The 20,675-nt window shown below is 41.8% G+C and overlaps 1 protein-coding gene across 1 annotated transcript; it reads right to left on the bottom strand.

Annotated features, from left to right (window-relative positions):
* Positions 1 to 1,768: 1,768 nt before the first annotated feature.
* Positions 1,769 to 14,763, bottom strand: LOC121612933 (prickle-like protein 2). The gene is made up of 8 exons (XM_041946115.1): positions 14,617 to 14,763; positions 6,679 to 6,792; positions 6,431 to 6,568; positions 5,806 to 6,009; positions 4,693 to 4,879; positions 3,858 to 4,012; positions 2,811 to 3,612; positions 1,769 to 2,721 (listed from the first exon to the last, which is right to left on the bottom strand). The coding sequence occupies exons 1-8, from the start codon at positions 14,746 to 14,748 to the stop codon at positions 1,769 to 1,771; spliced, it is 2,685 nt and encodes an 894-aa protein (XP_041802049.1). The 5' UTR covers positions 14,749 to 14,763.
* Positions 14,764 to 20,675: the final 5,912 nt, after the last annotated feature.

The raw sequence follows: 20,675 nt of genomic DNA, 5'->3' as shown, positions 1-20,675 counted from the left end.
AGACATTGACAATTGAACTTCACAAAGAGAAAGAAATGTGTATTTTTAGCCATACTAGAGGCATGGCGCTAAGGATGGTAATGTCGGTCTGTGAAAGATATTCATGCTTCTGAGAGGATGTACACTAATTACTTTGGTTGCCCCCTTATGTTCCTCTAGCTCCATCATCAGATCAGAATTTGAATTTGCCAGCTTCAGCTCAATGTACAAGTAGCTCCTCCATTTCCCTTGTGCAGTGAATTGTACACATGACACAACATTTTTTGCCACATTTTGGGGACTGATGCACAGGCGTCATTGATAAAATAAAAAATGTCTCAATGAGGTTTAGGTGTGATTTCCAGGGTCCTGGTATTGTGCATGCTGGCTCACTGGCACGACTTAGTGGAACGCTCCCTTCACCTGTGCTTTCCCTGCTGTGGCAAGTCATAATATTTACAGTGAAAAAAGGAAGCGCACAAAGTGATGGTGACTTTTTGGGGTCACTTTCTTCTTGTCACTTGCATCGTGTTAACACACATTCAAAACCTGCTCAGAAATAGTATGAAGCATGGATCTGAGTTACAACCAACCAGAGGACTCAGTACAACTTACAGATACAACTTGCTGGTTGTTCATTGAAGTACACTTTATTTTCAGTATGAGACAACAACAACAAATTAACATGCAAGTCTCCCTATGTCTACATCATGTTATACAAATAATGATTCTTTAGTTACAAAATATATAAATATTTAAGACCATATGTACATAACATTTACATTACTACATCCATTACTTTATTAAGTGTATTACTATATATACATTTAACAGGTATTGTTCTTTAATATCATCATAATTATTATTTGCATTATTATTATTATTGTTGGCATTATTATTATTCTTATCCTTAATCATCTATGAGTAACTCTCAAAAAACAAAGCATGTTGCAGAAGATAAAACGGGACCATACCTGACGTTACTGTGCCTGAATGGTCAAGGAGCAGAGGCTGTCCGGCGCTCTGTCCTTGGTAAAGCATGGAGAGCCGTCTATGTAGAGCACAAAGTTCAACAGACTATTTGTACAAGGTGATAACAGGGCTAGTGAGGCAACACTATATTCCAGCAGCATTTGGATTCCACTGAGGTAAACAATGACATAGCTTGGAATCTAGCACGCAACTTTCACTATCCCAACACAATTTCGGGTTTGTCCACATAGAATAAGTTGTACTGCCCAGGGCTTGGATCACTGAGCTGCGACATGAACAGTCAGATCGCTGCAGCTTGACCAGTTTTTCTTCCCTTTTCAAACTGTAAAGGAATTGTTCAATCTCTCTGTAACATGGACACACACACATATATCATGTTACTGTATTTATCTTGACCACAGTATATTTAGCAGTCAAATTCATCAGTGCTTCCTGGTACCATCAGAGGAGCTGATCGCCATCATTGTAAACATTTCTGTTGTGTAAGCCAGCTGAGCTTCCTCTTATGATTAGATCATTCTGTGTAGGTGTACACAAACACTGCCCGGCGTGGAGTTGTGTAAGCTCACAAGTACAAAAAATAGGCCTTTTCTCTCTTCAACCCAACACACACATGCACACACACATACATAAACTCATACACACAAACACTACTCACTGTCAACTGTCTCACTCTCATCTTCCCACTCCCTCTGTTCCACCTCTACATTGCTTTAACTGTCTCCTTACCTCTCTCTCTCTCTCTCTCTCTCTCTCATCTCTCCTTCTCATCCCTCACCATCTCTTTGCTCTAAATCTAGGAAATTATGCAGTTTTTGCTCTTCCTCCTTTGCCGGGTGTGCAGCTGGCCATGAATCGGTCCATGCAGAGGTCCGTGATGGCCAGCTATCGCAGAGGGGCTGTAGCGATGGCGCAGCTCCTCGTTGTTGATGTAGCAAAGCTGCACGGGCCGAGGGATTGGCTCGCCCAGGAAATAGCTTTCATCTCCCTCAGACTCAGAGGAAGAGGAGCAGCTGGAGCACCAGGGGTCAGCAGCCTCCATGTAGCCATCTCCCCAGCATGGCCCACCCAGCCCTACAGGCTGCCAGCCAGCATTCTGCAGGGTGAGATCGGAGGTGGTGCGGGGGCAGGGCCGGTGGGGCTGCTGCCTGTACCCGCCTGGCTCCAGACCAAACAACTCCCGAGCAGCACTACCAGAAGGGAAGCGATCGTAGTCCTCCTGGACGCGACGGTAGGGCAGCTCTACCATCTGAGCAGGCCGGTCTGCCACCAGGTGCAGGGCATTATCAGAGCGGGAGCGGCGAGAGCGTTTGTGGTGGCGGCCACTGCGGTGCTGCCCATTACCATGGTTTCCACGGTGGTGTTTGCGGCGCCTTGGTTGTGGCTGCTGTTGCTGTGACAAGGGTTCCTGCCCACTGATGCGTCGACGGGGCATTCTGTCGCTCATGGGAGCCATCCGCAGGTTACCACTGCTGCCCATCACACCAACACGACCTTTGCTGTCGAAGCCCAGCGGCTGCGGGCCATCCCAGTACTGCAGCGGGTAGCCGACTCTCAGAGGAGCGTACATGTTGTTGTTGTAGGGACGAGAGGAGGACAGTGACTCTGTGCTGTGGAACTGGACTGAGGAGCTCAGGGTGCCCATGTTGCTCTTTTCAGACACATTCACACCCGAGTCTTTACTCAGGTCGGGCATGGAGAACCTAGACAAATGTTCCTGCCGCTTACTGACCCCATCCAGAGAGTTACCTGCTAAAAACACAAATCACATGTCACATTTTCATATCACTTGGCATTATATCATATTGAATCATAATGTGCCATTTACATAACTGTACCTGTGGCATTGGACATAGTAAGGGAGTCCATGGATCCACGAGGAGTCTGTTCTAGAGGAGTGAGGGGCTCATTGAAGCTCATGGCATTGATGGGGTTCCTCCTGGTCAGGGGGGGTCTGCCGTCTCTCTGGAATCCATGCAAGCTGATGCTCCTCTTGTCAGAGAAGCCCTGGTTCTGGCTAGACATCTCATTGAAGCTCATCTGGGTGCGTAGCTTGTTGGGCCTGAACTCATCCTGGCCGTGGTGGGTCCAGTTTTCATTGAAGGAGTGGCCCCTCAGAGCAGCCATAGGGGTCCTCTTGGCATTCCCTTGCTCCTTCCCCCAGGAATCAGGCCTCTTCCCTGGGTTAGCAGGACTCTGAGCTGGAGGATGAGCATTTACGTTGGGATTGTAGCCCTGCCTGAGATTACACTGACCCAGCAGATGTATAGGTGTTGGTGTTGGGGAGGGTTCCCGCTGGGGGCCCTCATAGGCAGCAGGGACGTAGGGGTCATCCCGGCTCATCCACACCTGGTTAAGGCTTGGGGCACGGCTCGGAGTGCGGCTGGGTGTGCGGTTAGGTGTCCTGCTCGGGGTCTGACTTGATGAGAGGCTTAAGCGGTCCATCTGAACAGAAAGGGGATCACTTTCAGCAGACAGACGATCGGGCATCGGCGGGGGAGCTGACTGGCGGGCCTCAGCACTCCGCCGCTCCTGCTCAGCATTCCTGCGCTCCTTTTTTCCAATCTTGGTGCTGTGGCGGGATTCACGGGAACGGGCGCTTTGGAAGGCAGAGTCTGAGGAGTCTGACTCATCAGGATCCTGATTGGTTAAAATGAAACAGTTTAGTTTATTGCGATCATATTGTTGGTTAAGATAAAATAAACTTCATTGATCCCACATTGGGAAATTTGGTTGTTACATGAGCTCAAGAGTCACAAGTAGTAGAGATAGATAAAGTATCTGATAAACAAAAATAAAAACTATACACACCTTTCACTTATGAATATGACCATGATTGGATAATTGCGCACATAAGGTGTAATGAACACATGGTGGGTACCCACCTGCCCAGCGCTGCAGGACCGTGAGCAGAAGATCTGCCCCTGCTTTGGCAGGAATGGGCGGCCCAGCAGAGAACGCTTGCAGCGGGCACAGCAAAAACATTCCTCAGTTGCGTGCCAGTGCTGCCCATCATACGTCATCTGACCCTGGTCGATACCTTTTGTTAATATGAGAAAAACAAATGAAATTTTATAATGCAACATACCAGAACTAAATATATTCATGAAAACAAAAGGAGGTCTAGCTTTAATTTCTTAAAAATGGTAATGTGATGGCAGCTATCTCTAACACTACTGCAGAAATGTTATTCTACTAAATCTGTACAGCTAATGAACAGAGCCCACAGTCTGATTTTAGCCATTAGCCAAGTAGATTTAGCTCATTTTTGTCAAATATGCCTCTTAGTGATGAAAGGGGTTTAAGAAATATTGGATAAACAGAGTTTTTTTTTTCTACCTCCTAGCATTTGTGATTCTATGCCTTCACATGATCACTCGACTTTGTAAGAGCAGGAATTCACTAACCCTGCTCCCCAGCTAGAGGAAGCAATCATCTTTCACAGCTCCCATCTGGATACAACTGGATACAACCTCTGAAACATACTCTTTCACTGTTATTGGGGCTTGGGATGATAATCACCATCCACATCTCACTGCACTGACTCCACCTCTCCACAGCTGTGGCACACAAGGCTCACAGAGATGATAACACCCACGCTCACAATAAATAGCTGTTAGAGGTTTCCTATGATGTTAGTGCAAGAAAAGCATGTCAATGTGTTTTGGTAACACTTCATGTATATTAGAGGAGTTACAGCGACAATAAAAAAACACGTACCTATGTGTTCTCCACATGCGTCACAGTACTCTGCGTAAAGGGACTCGAAGCAGTTGCAGCAGTGTGGCCGTCCGTCCTTCATGATGTAGCGCTGGCCGCCGAGAGTGGTCTCGCACTCGTAGCAACAGAAGTGCTTCATGTGCCAGTGCCTGCCCTCTGCCTCAGTGCATTCATCAGCAAAGATTATCTGCACGACCCAGACATTACATTAATCAGCAAGGAGATTCTGCACAGAGATAGTGTGAGAGTGTTGAATCGAGGTCATGAGTTAATGTAAAATGAGTGATGAATTTTTACTGGCTTTAAACTTGTTTTACACCTAAATGCAATGATGGTTTTTAATGTTGTTGAAAGAAGCAAGCTCATCTTGGTTAGCTATGATGTTTGGGGTACCTCAGGGCTCCATATATGGCACATTATTGTTTTCATAATATTTTATGTTACCTCTAGGACAGAGGTTCTTGACCTTGTTGCGATATTACCCTTTTAAAACAAGCGAGGTCGGGATCCCACCAAGGGGTCACTCCAGGTTGGGAACCACTGCTCTTTGATATGTCATCCAAAGAAAAATAACACTGGGGTTCTAATTAATCCAGTAAAACTGATTATCTACCTTCTTCCTAAATTCCTTTATAACACTGAAGCAAGATGTTGATCCTTTCAAATTCAAATATATATCCAAAATTATTGTTATCATAAAACACATGTCTACCACACTATCCTCCAATGTCACCAGCTGGCAGAAACCAGCATGTGATACCAGTTGCACTGATCTATTCATGAGTTCAAGAAAATCAAACAATTTGTGAAATCAAATGAAAATGCCCTCTCAGATGAATAAAAATGGGCACCTGGACTGTTGAATTTTAATATACTTACTTAATATACAGTAAACAAACCTTGCTCAACTTCAATTAGTGCAAAGCACTGTGGCCAGAGTTCTTATTATTGTTACCTCAGGCCTGCTCGCCACACATTACAGTTAGAAAACAAGCAAGAGACATGGCAAGAATACTGAGACATCTTTTCTCTCCAGACCAGTTTCCAAGTCTCTGAGCTGTGAACCATTCAGCCATTTCCAACCCAAAGGGCTGCAGGCCCAGACAGGCGCACCTCATCACAGGCACAGCAGCGGGGTTTCAGCCTCTCAGCATGGTGCCGGCCACAGTAGATCTTGCCATCCTGGTAGAAGTAGATAAGATCCACCAATAGTTCCTCACACATGCCGCAGACAAAGCAATAAGGGTGCCAGCATTTTCCGTGACCTGCCCTCGCAGCAAACACCACGATGTCCCCACCGTTTATCTGACCACCACACTGCAGGGAAGCAGAGGACAAAGAAGAGAGGAAAGGAAAAGAAGGGAAAGAAAGCAACGGAAAGGGTAGGACAGGAAAGGAAAAGCATAAAGTAGGGATGGGAGAGGCAGAGAAAAAGATAAATGCAAACTGTAAGATGTTGAGAGTGAGAGTGAGAAGATGGTACTTGAAACAACTATTATCTTTTCAAGATTGAAATGTTTTGCACTTTATATTTTTTTCATCTGTCTGATGAAACATCAAAAAGAAGCTGAGGCAAGCAAAACCAAGAATATAATAAAAAAAACATGCATTGAATCATACAGATAGGATAGAAAATGAAATTTCTTTAGATAGACAGGCGCCTTAAAAGTTGATACCTTCAGTAAGAGAAATTGAGGAAAAGAGGGCAATAGAAAGGAAGGCTAACTGTTGATTTCACCTTGTCACAAATGGCCCCATTGATGGTGAGGGGGAAAGGACGGACGTTGCCTCTTCCCAAGTTGTCCTTCTTCCGCTGATTGCTGAAGAGCTTAAGCTCTCGTTTCTCCTCCTCATCCAAAGCGTTACAGTAACGCACCTGAACAACACAAATCAATTGTGAACCAGAAGGATTTCTAAGTACTGGAAGTCATAACAACAAAGACAAACCGTTCATGTCTATATGGTAAATGTCGTGAGCTGCTTTACCTCATTGTCATGTGGTGGCAACTGGTGAAGCAGTTGTTTGATGCGATATTTCTCTCCAGGGCTGTTTATATAAGGGACCTTCTCTTCTGGTAAGGAGTTATAATACTGATGCACCTGAAACAACATCAAACATGCGGTTCAGATACTGCTTTACAGTCTTCAAATATTAAACCTGCATTACAAACTGTAAACAACAACAACATTATAAGATGGAAGGTGAACTTATTAGCCTATTTATACATTCAGCTGATAGATACAAAGCAACATTAGCATTCATGCCAAGTTTGTGACTAACACGGTAAGTTCATTATTCAATCTTTTTGCTCTGCCTTTGGTCTCCACCAATCCTGAGCTAAATATTTGTCTGTTTGGCTGCTAAATGCTCCACTATGCTAGTTGCCATCTTTGCCCACTGGGAGAGTGGTGCACAGTGGGTTTTATTAAAGCCTCCTCAGTGAAAACAGCTGCTGAGGCTGAAAATGATGCTAATAAAAGCAGTAAGAGTGAACAAAAAGTTCATTTGTTGCTGAAAAATAAAAACTGTGAGCTGACGGTAACTTGATAATTCTCTGCAGGTTCTTCACAACAAGCAACACATTTTACATACAAGTAGTCATGTGATCCATTGTTTTTTTTAAAGACTTTTAGATTTTAGTTTTTATGAACATAGAACAGATGAGGTGACATTACAGCATGATTATTGAAGGTATAATACATGCAGAAGGGCCCAGACATAAAAAGAAAAATTGTTAAAAAACTCCAACCCTGTTTCCAAAAAAGTTGGGTCACTGTGTAAAATGTGAATAGAAACAGGATGTAATCATTTGGAAATTACTGAAACTTCATATTTAATCAGAAATAACACAAAAACAACATATCAACTGTTGAAACAGAGAAATTTCACTGTTTTTGCAAATTGTATCCTCATTTAGAATTTGAAGCCAGCGACACATTTCAAAAAAGTTGGGACAGTGGCAGCAAAAGCCTGGAAAAGTTGTGAAATGCTGAAGGAAAACAGCTGGTGGAACTTCTCACAGTTAATTATGCTAACGGACAACAGGTGAGCCACATGAGTGGGTATAAAAAGAGCCTCCCAGAGAGTCTGAGTCTTTCTGCATTGTATTCTAACATCATGGCTCTGTAGTTAAAGAGCCTGCCGTCCTGACTGGTCACACATTGAAAATGTTTGCTGGATTATGACACATAAAACACAACAAAGGAGACCCTGAACTGTTTGCAGTGAATGGATCAGACTTTTCCAGCAGGAATCTCTATAAAACAAGGAGTTGATGGAAGTAAACACCCATAGCTGAAGCCACATTTCTTTTGATATTACTATGCTAACTTCCTTGTCCCAGCGCTGCCTTATGTAAGTGGTTGATTTTTTATTGATTGAAGTGAAGCCCTTGTATAGATGATGCCTATGATGCCTATTATAAGCATCAATAAGTATCTGAGTTATTCTTGAGGGCTGAACAGAATCAGGGATCCTTATCTCCTTTAGAAGTCGTGGATCTTTAGCCTCTTAAAACTGGCATAAGTCCTCAATTATTAAGATTTCTACTTATTATTATCGAGGAAAAGGATGTGATGCCTTATTGGTCCGTTGTCTGTACTTGTGGTCATGTGATGCTGAGATTGTAGCCAGCCAGCCTGTTTAGCAGATTGATTTCAAAGTGAAATTCACCACCTTTTCATCATATTTTCATTGAAAAACAACCCATTGATTTTGGAGCAGGAGTACTTCATTAACTCTGCAGGGACAGTCCATTACTGACTGTATAGGTATGTCCATTGAAGATAGCTCAATGTGTTTCCACTTACTCTCACAGGCGGGGTTACGGCAACACACGAGAGGCCTCAGCTGAGCCGACAGGCGGTAATCTTTAAGACAAAGTAGAGCCGTGCCCCCCCTCCCCCAGCAGCTGTAATGCTGAGTATCTCTCGCTTGGTCTTTTATTATTCCAAATGAATCTAGACAAGTGCCTGTGCTAGTCCTTAAACTGCTTAAGGGGCACCTCCACTGGAAGTGCTGGAAATAAGTATAACAATCTTGAAAGAATCTTCATTTTGATTACCTTTATTCAAAAAAAGCCAGAGCAACGTCTCCTTCATTTGGATACTTCAGATCCTGCTTCACAGCACCTTTGCTTTGTGAATCTACGCTTATTCTCAGTTTCCTCACTAAGAATTTTGTTGATCTCCCGCTTAACAGGCCTAATTTGCTCAATATGGAAGGATCTTCATCAATGTTATGAGCTTTCTCCAGGTTCTTTAGCTTTGCAGATCTAACAGCTTTTTGCCTTTAATCTTTTTATTTCTTGGAGATTTAGTTATGATTTTCCCTCTGAGAAATCCAGAATGGCTGGATTGTCCATTATCACTATGTTTCAAGAACATTTTCAATTAATTCATCCGCCATTTCTGTTTTAAATGTAGTATGATTCAGTAAACCTGTGTTCAGAGTACATTTTGGCCTTCCATCTCAAATTAGTTTCAGGTTTAATCTGGAATGATCAGAAAGGTCCAATCTTGCATTCTTTCATTTTATGACAATCTTAATCAAGCCCAGAGAAATATCACTTCTCAAGTTTATTCTATATCTTGCAGAGTATTCAGTACCAAATCGTTGGTACCATCATCGATCAGTCCTAATTCCTGCAATATTTTATTCTTTTTTCTATGAGATTCTTTTTTCTCTCTCTCTTAGTTGTGTCTAATCTGGGATTCAGAATTATATTGAAGTCTCCTGCACCTGTTTCTGCAGCAATCAGGCCAAATATCGTCCTGAAAATCACTGATATCACTGCCTGCATGGGAGGAGCGTATAGGTTGCAGAGAGTAGCTTCTTTATGCCCTGGTTTGCCCATTACTAAAACTAATCTACGCTCTTTGTCTTTATGTTTTGAGACAAGATCAAAGCAAACACAATTTGAAATCAATATTGCAACCCCTCTTTTCTTTCATGTTCTATCTGAGGAGAAAATGAATTTCTGAAGGCCATTTTCTTCGGTTTCTTGTTTTTCATCAGACAGATGTTTTTCTTTCCAGAAAGCAACACTGATTTTCTTCTTGTTTCAACTTAGCAATGCTCCTTTTGAAGGGATTTTTTCTACCATTGACATTCAGCGACTGTATGTTATAATACTGCATGTTCATTAGTCGCGCTAAGTATATATACTGTGTTCCTGTATTCATGAAATACCAAAACAAATTAAAGCATTTGCAGAACTTGTAATCAAAGCCATCATGACCCAGAACAGGGTTTCTGGTGACCCCTTTGTGTGGAGGGGGAAACTGCCGCTAGGCGGGGCCCCTCAGCAGTACAAAAAGGGAGTAGCACTAACAGTGAAGAATAGGGTGGCTAACTCGTAGCATTGTTTATATCTGTCCCTTAAGTGGCCCAAACGTTAAAGGAGGCCACAAAAGACAACATTAGTCTTTACTAGACTCCGGCTCTTCGTGCCCATAGACCATGCATGTCCAAACTGTTCCATAAAGTGTGTGCTGTGTGGCTGCAGGTTTTCCTTCCAACCAAGGAGGAGCACACCAGGCTGGACTCATTTAATCATCTGATCTCAGTCTTCAGCTTATAATTTGATGACCTCTTGATTTGTTGGAACAAAAACCTGCAGCCACACGGCCCTTTATGGAATAGTCTAGACACTCCTGCCATAGATGATAACAGTAGATATGTTTTGTGTCATGAAGAGTCATTAGCTGCGTTTCCATTACAGTTGTTCGCAAAATAAAAGCGAAATTTCTGAAATTTCGACAAAGTTCAAATGCTACTTGCAGGTGTTTCCATTGAACAGCGTTTTGCGAACCAGCCGAAATTCTCGTAAATTCTCGGACGTCCTGCGAGATTTCATTTTGAGGAAGATGGCCAAGAGTGTTAAGCCCTTCCCCCCTTACTTCTCTTTTAATCTCCTTGTAACATTCAGCATTTCGTTGTTGTTTGCTATCCAAGATAGCTGTGACATTTTTGTCATGAATGACTGTTACTAATAGCTCCGTCTCCTCCTCTGTCCACACATACCGCGCCATCTTCCTTGAAATGAATCGCTCGCGTGACCCCTTGCGTCATGTCCGCTGACCTCGGTGACGTGTAAATGCAAAAAAAAGTGTTTCCAGTTCACTTTTGCGATACACTTTTATATCGACATGTCTGAAAAACCACCTCACGAGAGCGTAAAAATGTTTAAACAATAATTGAGAGGATTTTCGAAATATAGGTGTTTCCATTACCAGTTTTTTATTGCAATATTTAGGATTTACGCATTTCTAGGGGCAATGTTAACGCAGCTATTGTGCTCTTCCATGGCCACATCCTCTCGGTCTGGCCTCTGAAAAGCTTCTTTAGCTTCTCACATATGCCTTCCTTTTTTCTGGTTTCCAAGCTAATGTCCTCGAATCTGCTCACCGGTATTGGTCCCACAGTGAAGCCCCCACTTTCTTCTGCTACAGCTTCCTTGGTGCTGCTATGTGTGACCATATCTGTGCCCTCTTTTCCTTTAGTGCTTGTTTATTAATTGTTTAATCTCCTCTCGGCATAATCAAGGTCAAAAAACACCTGTTTGTCTTGAAAGTAGATGTTTTTCTTCCAAGCACCGTGAAGGATTTTCTCCTTAACAATGAGTTGTATGAACCGGACCACAGTTGGGCATGCTGAAGTACTGGCAGGTGGCTGTGGATCCAATGCTCTGTGTGCTCTTTCAATTACCGATTATCTTCTCCTGAGATGTCCCCCTGCTGCAACCGAATCATGTTATTCACAAATCGCAACAAAGAAGAGCCCTCTGCATTTTCTGGGATGCTGTAAATCCATATATTGTTGTGTCAAGAACATCCTTCAGAGTCAGTGATTTTGTCCTGGAGTGACATTCAGCAGCTGTATCAGAGTGTCTCACTTCTTCTTCTCCGCTATGTTTGCAGACCCTCTCTATCTATCCATTGTTGATATAAAAATTGTGATTATAGCCACATTGAGTATGTTATAGAGCCAATCTCTGAACCCATTACCTATATCTATGTTTTCACCTCTGGAGGTAACATGTAATGGCATGTTGGGGGCTTCCTTGTAGCCGGCAGACATCCTAAAAACGCATATCCGGGCCAAGTCTACTTTGTCTACCGTGCACAGTCATTGTTTTTAGTCCAATTAGCAACTTAATTTTCCACAACATTTTGGCTAATCTCTATAAACAGACATCTGCAGGTAGATGCAGATAAATTTAAAAAGCTAATAAAAAGCTCAAGCGTCGTCAGATGATAGCCGATGTGTTCTGCCGCTTTTCCTCTCCACATGGACTGTTTACCTGCATACAACCAAAGCACTCTAAAATGTGATTGGTCAATACCACTCGGACTACAAACAGACTACAAAACCATAACGCTTCCAAAAACGTGTCAAAAATCTTGTCCTATGCCTACATTCATGTTTGCTTTTGCAGCTCGTAACTGTGCCATTATGTGTCCATCATGCTGAATTAAAGGTATTTCATTAATTTATGGTGACAAACCCACCTAAACAAATCTGCAATTACTTTCAAATGAATTCATCATGGTCTTCATGCCAATAGAATTTGTTTTTGTTTTGCCCTCCATCATTGCTGCCCTTGAACATTAGTGTCTGGGATTCAAAGTGTATAGCACAATGAGCTCTGTGCTGCTGCTGCTGATACAACCTTGAACAGGATCAGGTTCTTTAAATTTTCAACGGCTAATATTCACAGCACTTAAAGGAAATCGCAGTTACCCATACTGGTGTTGCAATTAGAAACCATGATGCAGTAGGACTTTTTAACCATGGCCTGAACCTCCTTTTATATTTGCATGTTAGTGGGTGAAATAGAGAAAGCCTTGAATAGGGAAGTAAACACTTAAAGGACAGAAAGCAATCTTGTCACTGTCTCTGATTTTCAGAAAAACAGGCTTTGACACAGAGTGGTCTAGTGTTCAGTACAGTGTAAAGATCTATTTTGCTGAAGGTTTTGTGTTCCAATTTACATAATCAGTGGGGTGGAGAGTGAGATGGAAACGCAGTGCGTCTCTGAGTGCTGCCCCTCAGATTCTCCATAACCAACCCACTTGTTTTTTTTTCTGCACTGTGGAGGGTGACACTGAGGCTTATGCCTGTTTTGCAAGTCGGGATAATTTGAGGTGAGGACCTTTTTATCCAGAATCTGGAGCTTGGAAGGAGATGAAACAGCTAAGCATAAAGGACTACAGGTGTATGACTAAATATTCACTCTCATATTGCATTTTTTCTTTCTTGATCAGGCTCCAAAAACATTTTAAATGTCATGCTGTCCTGAATAGCTCTTCTGTGTTTTGAGCTGGGAAACATGGGGAACTTATGCAGGGCTGCAACTAATGACCAAGTGATTTGCAGAGTATTTTCTCAAGCAATGAATAGTTTTTGATCTGGGGAAAATGTCCATTGCAATTTCCCAGCACTCAAGGTGACGTCTTCATATTGCTTTTTTTGTTCAACCAACAGTCCAAAATCCTCGCACTGATTAACCTTATTGTCTCAGAAAATGTAGTCAAAACTGGGGATTTTGGGTTCTGACAGCTAAATGAACTGTATGACCTAAAATGATGATTAAAATGCAAGTCAAATTAATGACGTTGTGTGGAGAGAAATCAAAAGTGACAGGCTTAAAAATCATTAGTGCATGAAAAAAAAACAACAGGCAGCTACCAATGGCCTGCACCCCCTGTTAGATCAGAGAGGCTGCAGCTTCTGTCAGCATCCTGTCAAGATGGCTGACTGGAGAAAATGACTGTTATCAGCCCAGCCTGTCACCAGTTAACAGAGCCAGAGGAGGCCTGATGCATCAGAGTGCTGCCCTCACTAAATAAAGACTGTTTGTTTATAGACAGTACAGTTGTGCAGAATTGTGTTTATGTTATGTCAGAACTGACGAAACCAACAGGCAAAAATAAAAAGTGATGAGGAAATAGCTTCCTCTGGATGAGCACGATTGATTAGATTAGCTTGGTCATGCATGCAATTAAAAGGCATTTAAACTGCAAATGAGTCCAGACAGGGAATTGAGAAACCTGGATGCTTGAACACATTGCCACACGTTTTCGATTAGATTCATCTAAACATTCACCGACTCAAATTACTTCCATTCCTCTGGGTTTAAATTCACAAGGATACACTGAAATCCAGAACAAATTGAGGCTCAGCATACCAACAACACCATTAAACAGAAAAATGACAAGTTGTTAACGAAGTAACATATTTCTCTCATTTGTTGAAAAATGTGATAATCATCTGGTTGATGTGATCAGGGAGATGGTTATTGCTTCATGTGAAATGGGACTCCACCTGGATTAACAAAACCTCATACACTGGAATATATAGATTAATCTATTACAACCAATTTGATAACAGAGTGATCCAGATAACATTTGCCTAATTCATTCATTGCATCACATCTGTTCTTCAGTCACAGTAATCAGATAATGAGTCTGAGGTTCCTTTAAATGATTTAGGTTATGGGTGTCATACTGTCTGTCTGTGAACTTGGTTTCTACACAGCTTTAACACTGACAGCTGAAAAACATCCTTACAATTATTCTTCCATGAAATGACTGACAGCAAGGTCTCAGTGGTTTGTATGTCATCCCTGCCCTTCTCTTCTCCCCTCCTCCAACCCCCAAAAGACTAAAACACCATGAAGGGGATTTAAAACAGTAACGACCCATCCTCATGTTTTCAGATCAGCGAATTTTCCATCTCAGGATCATCAGGAAAAGTCACAGATACTCCCAAATAATTAAATTCTTCTGGCCGATCTGGTTCAATTTGATACAGTCTGGCTATGCCGGACAAAAATAATTGTTAGCTAATGAAGCACTTATGAGCGATGTGGAAAGGGAGCGCAAGCTGAATATCTGTGACTCGTTGTTGAGCTTGTGTACCTGCTCAGGACTGAGGCCGGGGGGGACCCAGACGTATTCCTCCAGTGCACATCCAGAGTCATCATCAGAGGTGGAGTTCCTCTGTAAGTCGTACATCAGCTTGGTGATGGTCTTTTCCATCTCCAGAGACATGGCTGTCACTACATGCTCCTCTACACGAACCGCTTCAGTGGACACAGGTATTCCTGTTGAGGAAACAGACAAGAAAGTGAGGAAGGAGGCAGAAAGGAAGATTCAAATAATAATAAAAAAGGAGAGTAAGAGATTGAGCAACAAGAGAAAAAATGGGACATGGCAAAGTCTTCATCTAATTAGTATTCCAGGCTATCTGTGGAACTTGCAGATTTAGATTCTGCAGTGGTAAACACAAGGTACACCAGAGCTGCAGAAGAAATGGATGTTATAAGCCATACTTTCCTGTCTCGCTCTCAAATATTCACAGGAAAAGACCATCAGTGTCCAGATCTGTAAAATTATTATTTTTGTCTGTAGTCTAGTTTTTGTGGCTTTGTTTGTTAGCTTAGTTTGTATAGGAAGTTCTGGGTCCTACGGCCTATTGCATGGCTGGCCCAGACCTCCATACGCTCTTCTTATTTTCTTGATTAATCAATTTTTTTTTTTTTTTTGATCTGGTGAAAAGTGGCCATTGTAATTTCCAAGCACCCATGGTGACGTCTTCATATTGCTTCTTTTGTTCAACCAACAGTCCAAAATCCAAAGGTATTCAATGATGAATGTCTGTACAAAATTTGGTGGCGATCCACTGGGTAAATGCTAAAATATTTCACTGGATAAGTGAAAAATCTGACCTGTTGGTGGTGCTACAGGGAAACCATTTAAGGTATTAGATTCATCCTCTGGGCACCATGAATGTGTACAAACTGTAATGCCATAGTTGTCAAGACATGCCGCCAAAAACAAAAATGTCAGCCTCATGGCTGCTCAAGAGGAAAAGTCAGAGGATCACCAAATTTAGAGGGTTTGATCCTTTGGGGACCAAATTTCACGACAATCCGTCCAATAGTAGTCACGCGTGACAGACCAACATTTGCATCCCTAGAGCCACAATATTAGTGGTCTAGATCTATACAATGCATTCACTGCTTTAATTGAAAGTATGGATTAGAGATGGATTAGACATCAATTCAGTCTTCTCCTCCTTCTTTCTGTCTGAGAGGGGAACAGCTGCACATATTACTGACACATGAATAATTAACAGGATGAGGTATCGCCTCTGTATGAAAATGAAATGCAACTCATTGTACATGCAACTAGAATATCCAGTGAGTTCTGTTTACATCTCATGGCTTGTTATGTTGAAAGCTGATGAGTGGAAAGATATTAGCGTCAATTAGCGTAAAGTGGAAGGAAACGAACATGGTTTTCTAACAATGTCAGATCCTAATTTGAAAAACCCATAGTGATTATTGAGGTTGTTGTCATGCAATCAGAAAGAACAATCTGATCAGTGTAAACATGCCAGCACAGAAAACTGAGACATCAGCTGAGATGTTTTTCTCTTTATCTGAAGGTCATGTATCAAGGTCATTGCAGTTCACTGACAGAAACAACACTGCATGATGGACGGTGAGAAAGTGTGAAAGCGCTGACATTTCTGATCCAAAATGATTTCTCCAAAACCATGAGATGAGTCTTTTCGGGCAGTTTCAGAGAGCAACACCATTTCCTGTGCAGAAATCACAGAAAAACAGAGCTTAAGCAGTGGCCAAGGAACAGCAGACATTTCCAAAGACTGAGCCAGTGAGTCAGCCTCCATCCAAGCACAGCTGAGCACTGTTTATCTCTCTAAGATGGGTGCTGCTGATTTCTTTGTGAGGAGAGATCACATGTATGTAACCTTGAGCCTCTAGCCTGGCCCGAGGCTGTTCTTCATTAGTGTATGGAGGCTGAGTGAGAGGGCCTGCTGGGAAACCTGCAGCCTGTTGCACCAGTTAGACATCAGTTCAAACGTGACTTATGTTGGCAATATGAAATCAGATCAGCGAGCTGCTGAAGAAGCAAAATTTACATAATATTCTGGCGTTAATATAAATGTCACTGTCCCACTGTCTGGGTCAGAGGAAAGCTGGCATTTGCTTTAACTGAATAGCTTTTATGGTGCAAAAGACCTCTGGATGTTTTTATTTATCAGATATTTGGGGGAATATGCTGTTCTTATGTTTGTTTTTTCTGGGAGACACATGAGGATATCTCAACAATGGAAATTATGATTACACCATTTTGGGATTATGCTCGTTCCCCTTCTTACAGAGAGCTCGATGAGAAGATAGATGTCATTCACATATGTACCTTAACCCCTTAACGCTGATTGTTGCGAATTCGCATCATACCGCTTTAATCCACATTGCCGCCAAATCTAATGCCGGTTTGTGCATATTCAACACACACCTAGGAACCTTTTGCAAGCACTGGTTTCTCGTCGGACCGGTCAAAGTGAAAACTACATCCGTTGTGTTGTTGTTACAATTTAATGGTTGTAAGCCAATTTTGTGGCGTTTTTGATGAAATAAATGAATTCTGAATGGCTTTTATGATGCAATTTTGAAAAAAAGATATTTTATTCCATTAACACCTGTTGTCGCTAATTTTCATCATACCTAAATTTATATCTATTGTATGTGCTACAGAAAAACAACAACAACAAACTCCTCTTAATTTAGGATCAATTTGAAAGCAAAAACACAAAGAATTGATTTTTTAATATAATTCTAAAGAAATTCAGGCGTCAAGGGGTTAAACACAAAGCTAGCCAGTTAGCTTTGTATAGCTGGAAACAGCTAGCCAAACAGTTAGCTGTCCAAAGGTAACAAAGTCTGTGTACCATCACCTTTAAAGCTCACTAAGTAACACACTAAGTCTTGTTTATTTAATTTAAACAATAACTGACGTATAAAAATGCCAGTTTGTGGTTTAAGGTGGAGTCAGGTTGTTCCTTATGCACTCTGACTTCCTGGAGTCTGTGCTAGTTACTCCAGGAAGTTACTGGACCAAAAAACTGTGCATCACATAGGTAGCAAGAACACAAATAAGCGCACGTATTTCCCAGAATGTTGAACTATTAAGTTAAAACATTCTTAAGCACTGACTTAATCGTTCATTCAAGTTTTCTGAGCTAGTTATCACATCAGCGTTCACAATGTACATCAGCAGCTACAAACACCAGTAAGCTTAAATCGCTGTGACGCTACAGCGCTGCTTCTGACTGTCCTCAGTTCAGTCGTCAGTCAGTCGGTCATCAGTCTGTTGCTGGTAGTTTACACTGTTCAGTTCAGTACAAAACTAGCTCTAAAAAAGCACTGTAGCACAGCAGGAACCAGATCCCACCATGATGGTTTCTGTGGCTGCCCAGTTTATCAGTTAGCAATCTCTGAATGTTCGGATGAGAGATAGGCTAAACCCATAGCCAATCTTAGCATAAAGGCTGAGAGCACAGGGAAACTCAGCTAGCTTTCAGTAAAAGAAGAAAAACATGAAAAAAGTCTTTTTTACATGTTGTATCTTGCATGCTAACAAGTTAGCCACAATTCCACAAATATCAACTGGGATTTGAACAGCAAAGTGTGCAAAGATGCCTCCAATCTATACGAGTGAACTGCTCATTAAGCAACAATGTCTTGTTTTCTGTGTTGACAAGTGTGAATTACACATGATACAATGCACACGTTAGACAGCTTTAGAGATGCTGGGAGCTCGTGCTAAGCTAGGCTAAACATGTCAAAGAGATGTTGACCACAGAGCTGATCTCACCCTCTAACTCCAAGTGCACTTTTTAAATAAATCAAGATTAATGGATTTCTAATGGGTCTCATGGGACATTTTGACATGTACCAGGAAACCCACAGATGTAAAGGATGACATTAAAGGATAACTTTCGTTATTTACAACCTGGACCTTATTTCTAGCATTAAATACGCCCATTTATTCACCCAGACATCTTTGGTGGCATTTGGAGTCGTTTTGAAGAAATTAGGCCCAGAGGAGCGGTGCATATATCCGTATAATGCGAGTACTCGGGACATCCATGCGTAGCCTCTATACAACGCATAATCTGCACCAAAACTCGTTCATATTCCAATATTTTGTTATGATATGCTGGTGCTATTCCCCTCTGAGCCGGCGGTTCGTTATTGCGTATTTGTAATGACATCATCCACGTCAGAGGTAGTTGTCTAGAAACACCGGATATCGATAACATGCCACCACGGGCTCAGAGGGGGATAGCACTTAAATGAGACTGAGCTGCAATTAATGTTACGAATTACACCTTATTTCACCTGATGACGAGTCAAAATGCCTGCCGTATAATCTCACGCTTACAGTGTGCTTCGTTTCGCTAGATAAACTAAAAATACAGACAATAAAGGGGCCAATTGCGTTGTTGTGTAGTAAAATAAGTGAGGCTAATCCACTTTCTCTTCAGCCCAGCATCAGTAAAAGCCTTGTGAAGTATGTGACATTCATTTTGCGCGCACATTGTTAGATGGAGGGAGCGACAGCATCACTGTGTGCACCAGTGCTTCGATTAATGGTCCCTTCACACCCCACTTATTAAGATGTACTGTAAGTCTCTACTGTGCATTGTTAAACAAAGACACAGCTGGTGTCAAACACTTTCAATGTAATGAGTAGTCTTTACACCCTAACTTTTGACTGAATGCACATTCAGCTGGTACAGAAGGCTGCTGATGAGTGTGTGACTTTTTGACGTAATACACACTCGCCAGGCCGACTGGTTAGTCATAACACACTCCTCTGTTCTTCCCCAGCAACACAAGGACAGAGGAGAGACAAGTTGTGAACTTCTGTTTCCTGGAGGAGGCACACTTTTGGGCAACTGATGCTTCAGAAAAGAAGTGGTAAAATATTTGGAGAGAAAAGAAATATGTCAGCGTTCTCTATTTTGTAGTTTTCGCTGAATTGTTTGCCTTCCCGGGAGTAAAACCTTGTTCATGGTAGCCACATTAACATGCTTTGGTAACAGATTGACAGATCTCTAATGACTGATGGTCTGTTCTAGATATTTATGGCAGATCATGTCGGACAATCAGTTCTTTCCATTTAATCCATGAAGCATTCTTTGATGTGAGCCATTTTATCAGCCCAAAAACACTGTGCTCCGTTGATGTTGATTATTCAGTGTTTAAATGCTTCTAAATAACTTTATTAATATAGAAAGTAGGAGGAGAAACAGAGATGCTGTCTTAATAACACCAATCAACCTTTTTCTTTTAATACCCTCAATTAAATATATTTCTTTAGCAGAATGTGAAATGTTGACAAAAACACATTGATATTCACTGATAAACTCACTGAAAGCACACGCAGGGATGGGGATGAGGGTCCTGTTGTATGTGTAAAGGTCTACAGCAGATCCAGGCAACCGTGTGCCTCGCAGGACCGAGAGATTGCTCGCGCTCCTTCCGGCCAATCAATACATTTTGAACCAGATAGGAGAAACTAATCAGTGAAATCACCTGGAGGGTTGATTGGCTGGAATAAAAAGCTGCTGACCCTCCGCGGAGCATGTAATCTTCATCATTACTAAGAACTGTCTTTGGCTTTCCCCAAGTTTTTATTCAATATTTAACCTTTAAACCACAAAGACATCCTAATTAGCATCAATTATGTCAGTGCCACTTTGCGGCTCAGATGTCACTGAATAGCTAAAAAATATCTGACATTTCTCTTAGGAGGAAAAAATCTTCTTGTGCTTTATGACTTCAAGCCTGTTTTTATTACGACGTGATGTGAAGAGGAGTGATAACCCCTCTCTCATACCGGGGGCATGAATAATTGCATCAGAATTAGCACAAGTAAAGTATGAATTTAGCCTGAATGGAACAGGGAAAAACGTGTTCCTGCCTTCACATTCACACACTAATCTAAAAAGTCTTCACTGTATAAGTGGGAACAGACACTGTTTTGATTGTCTTGAGAGAAGCCAACTGGGTTGGTATTTTTTGTTTTTACAAAATGAAAGAAGCTGCCAATGAAGACGGTGATAACATATTTTCTGTCTCTTGATCTTCACATAAACA

The sequence above is a fragment of the Chelmon rostratus genome, chromosome 10 (genome assembly GCF_017976325.1).
Source record: "Chelmon rostratus isolate fCheRos1 chromosome 10, fCheRos1.pri, whole genome shotgun sequence".
NCBI lineage: Eukaryota > Metazoa > Chordata > Actinopteri > Chaetodontiformes > Chaetodontidae > Chelmon > Chelmon rostratus.
This window is presented reverse-complemented; position numbering and strand designations above follow the sequence as displayed.

Coding starts and splice junctions, on each gene's coding strand:
- LOC121612933 (XM_041946115.1), bottom strand. CDS start 14,748: ATGTCTCTGGAGATGGAAAAGACCATCACCAAGCTGATGTACGACTTA. Junction 6,793..14,616: donor CCGGCCTCAGTCCTGAGCAG/GTACACAAGCTC, acceptor ATGTTGTTTCAG/GTGCATCAGTATTATAACTC. Junction 3,613..3,857: donor GGTCCTGCAGCGCTGGGCAG/GTGGGTACCCAC, acceptor TTAACCAATCAG/GATCCTGATGAGTCAGACTC.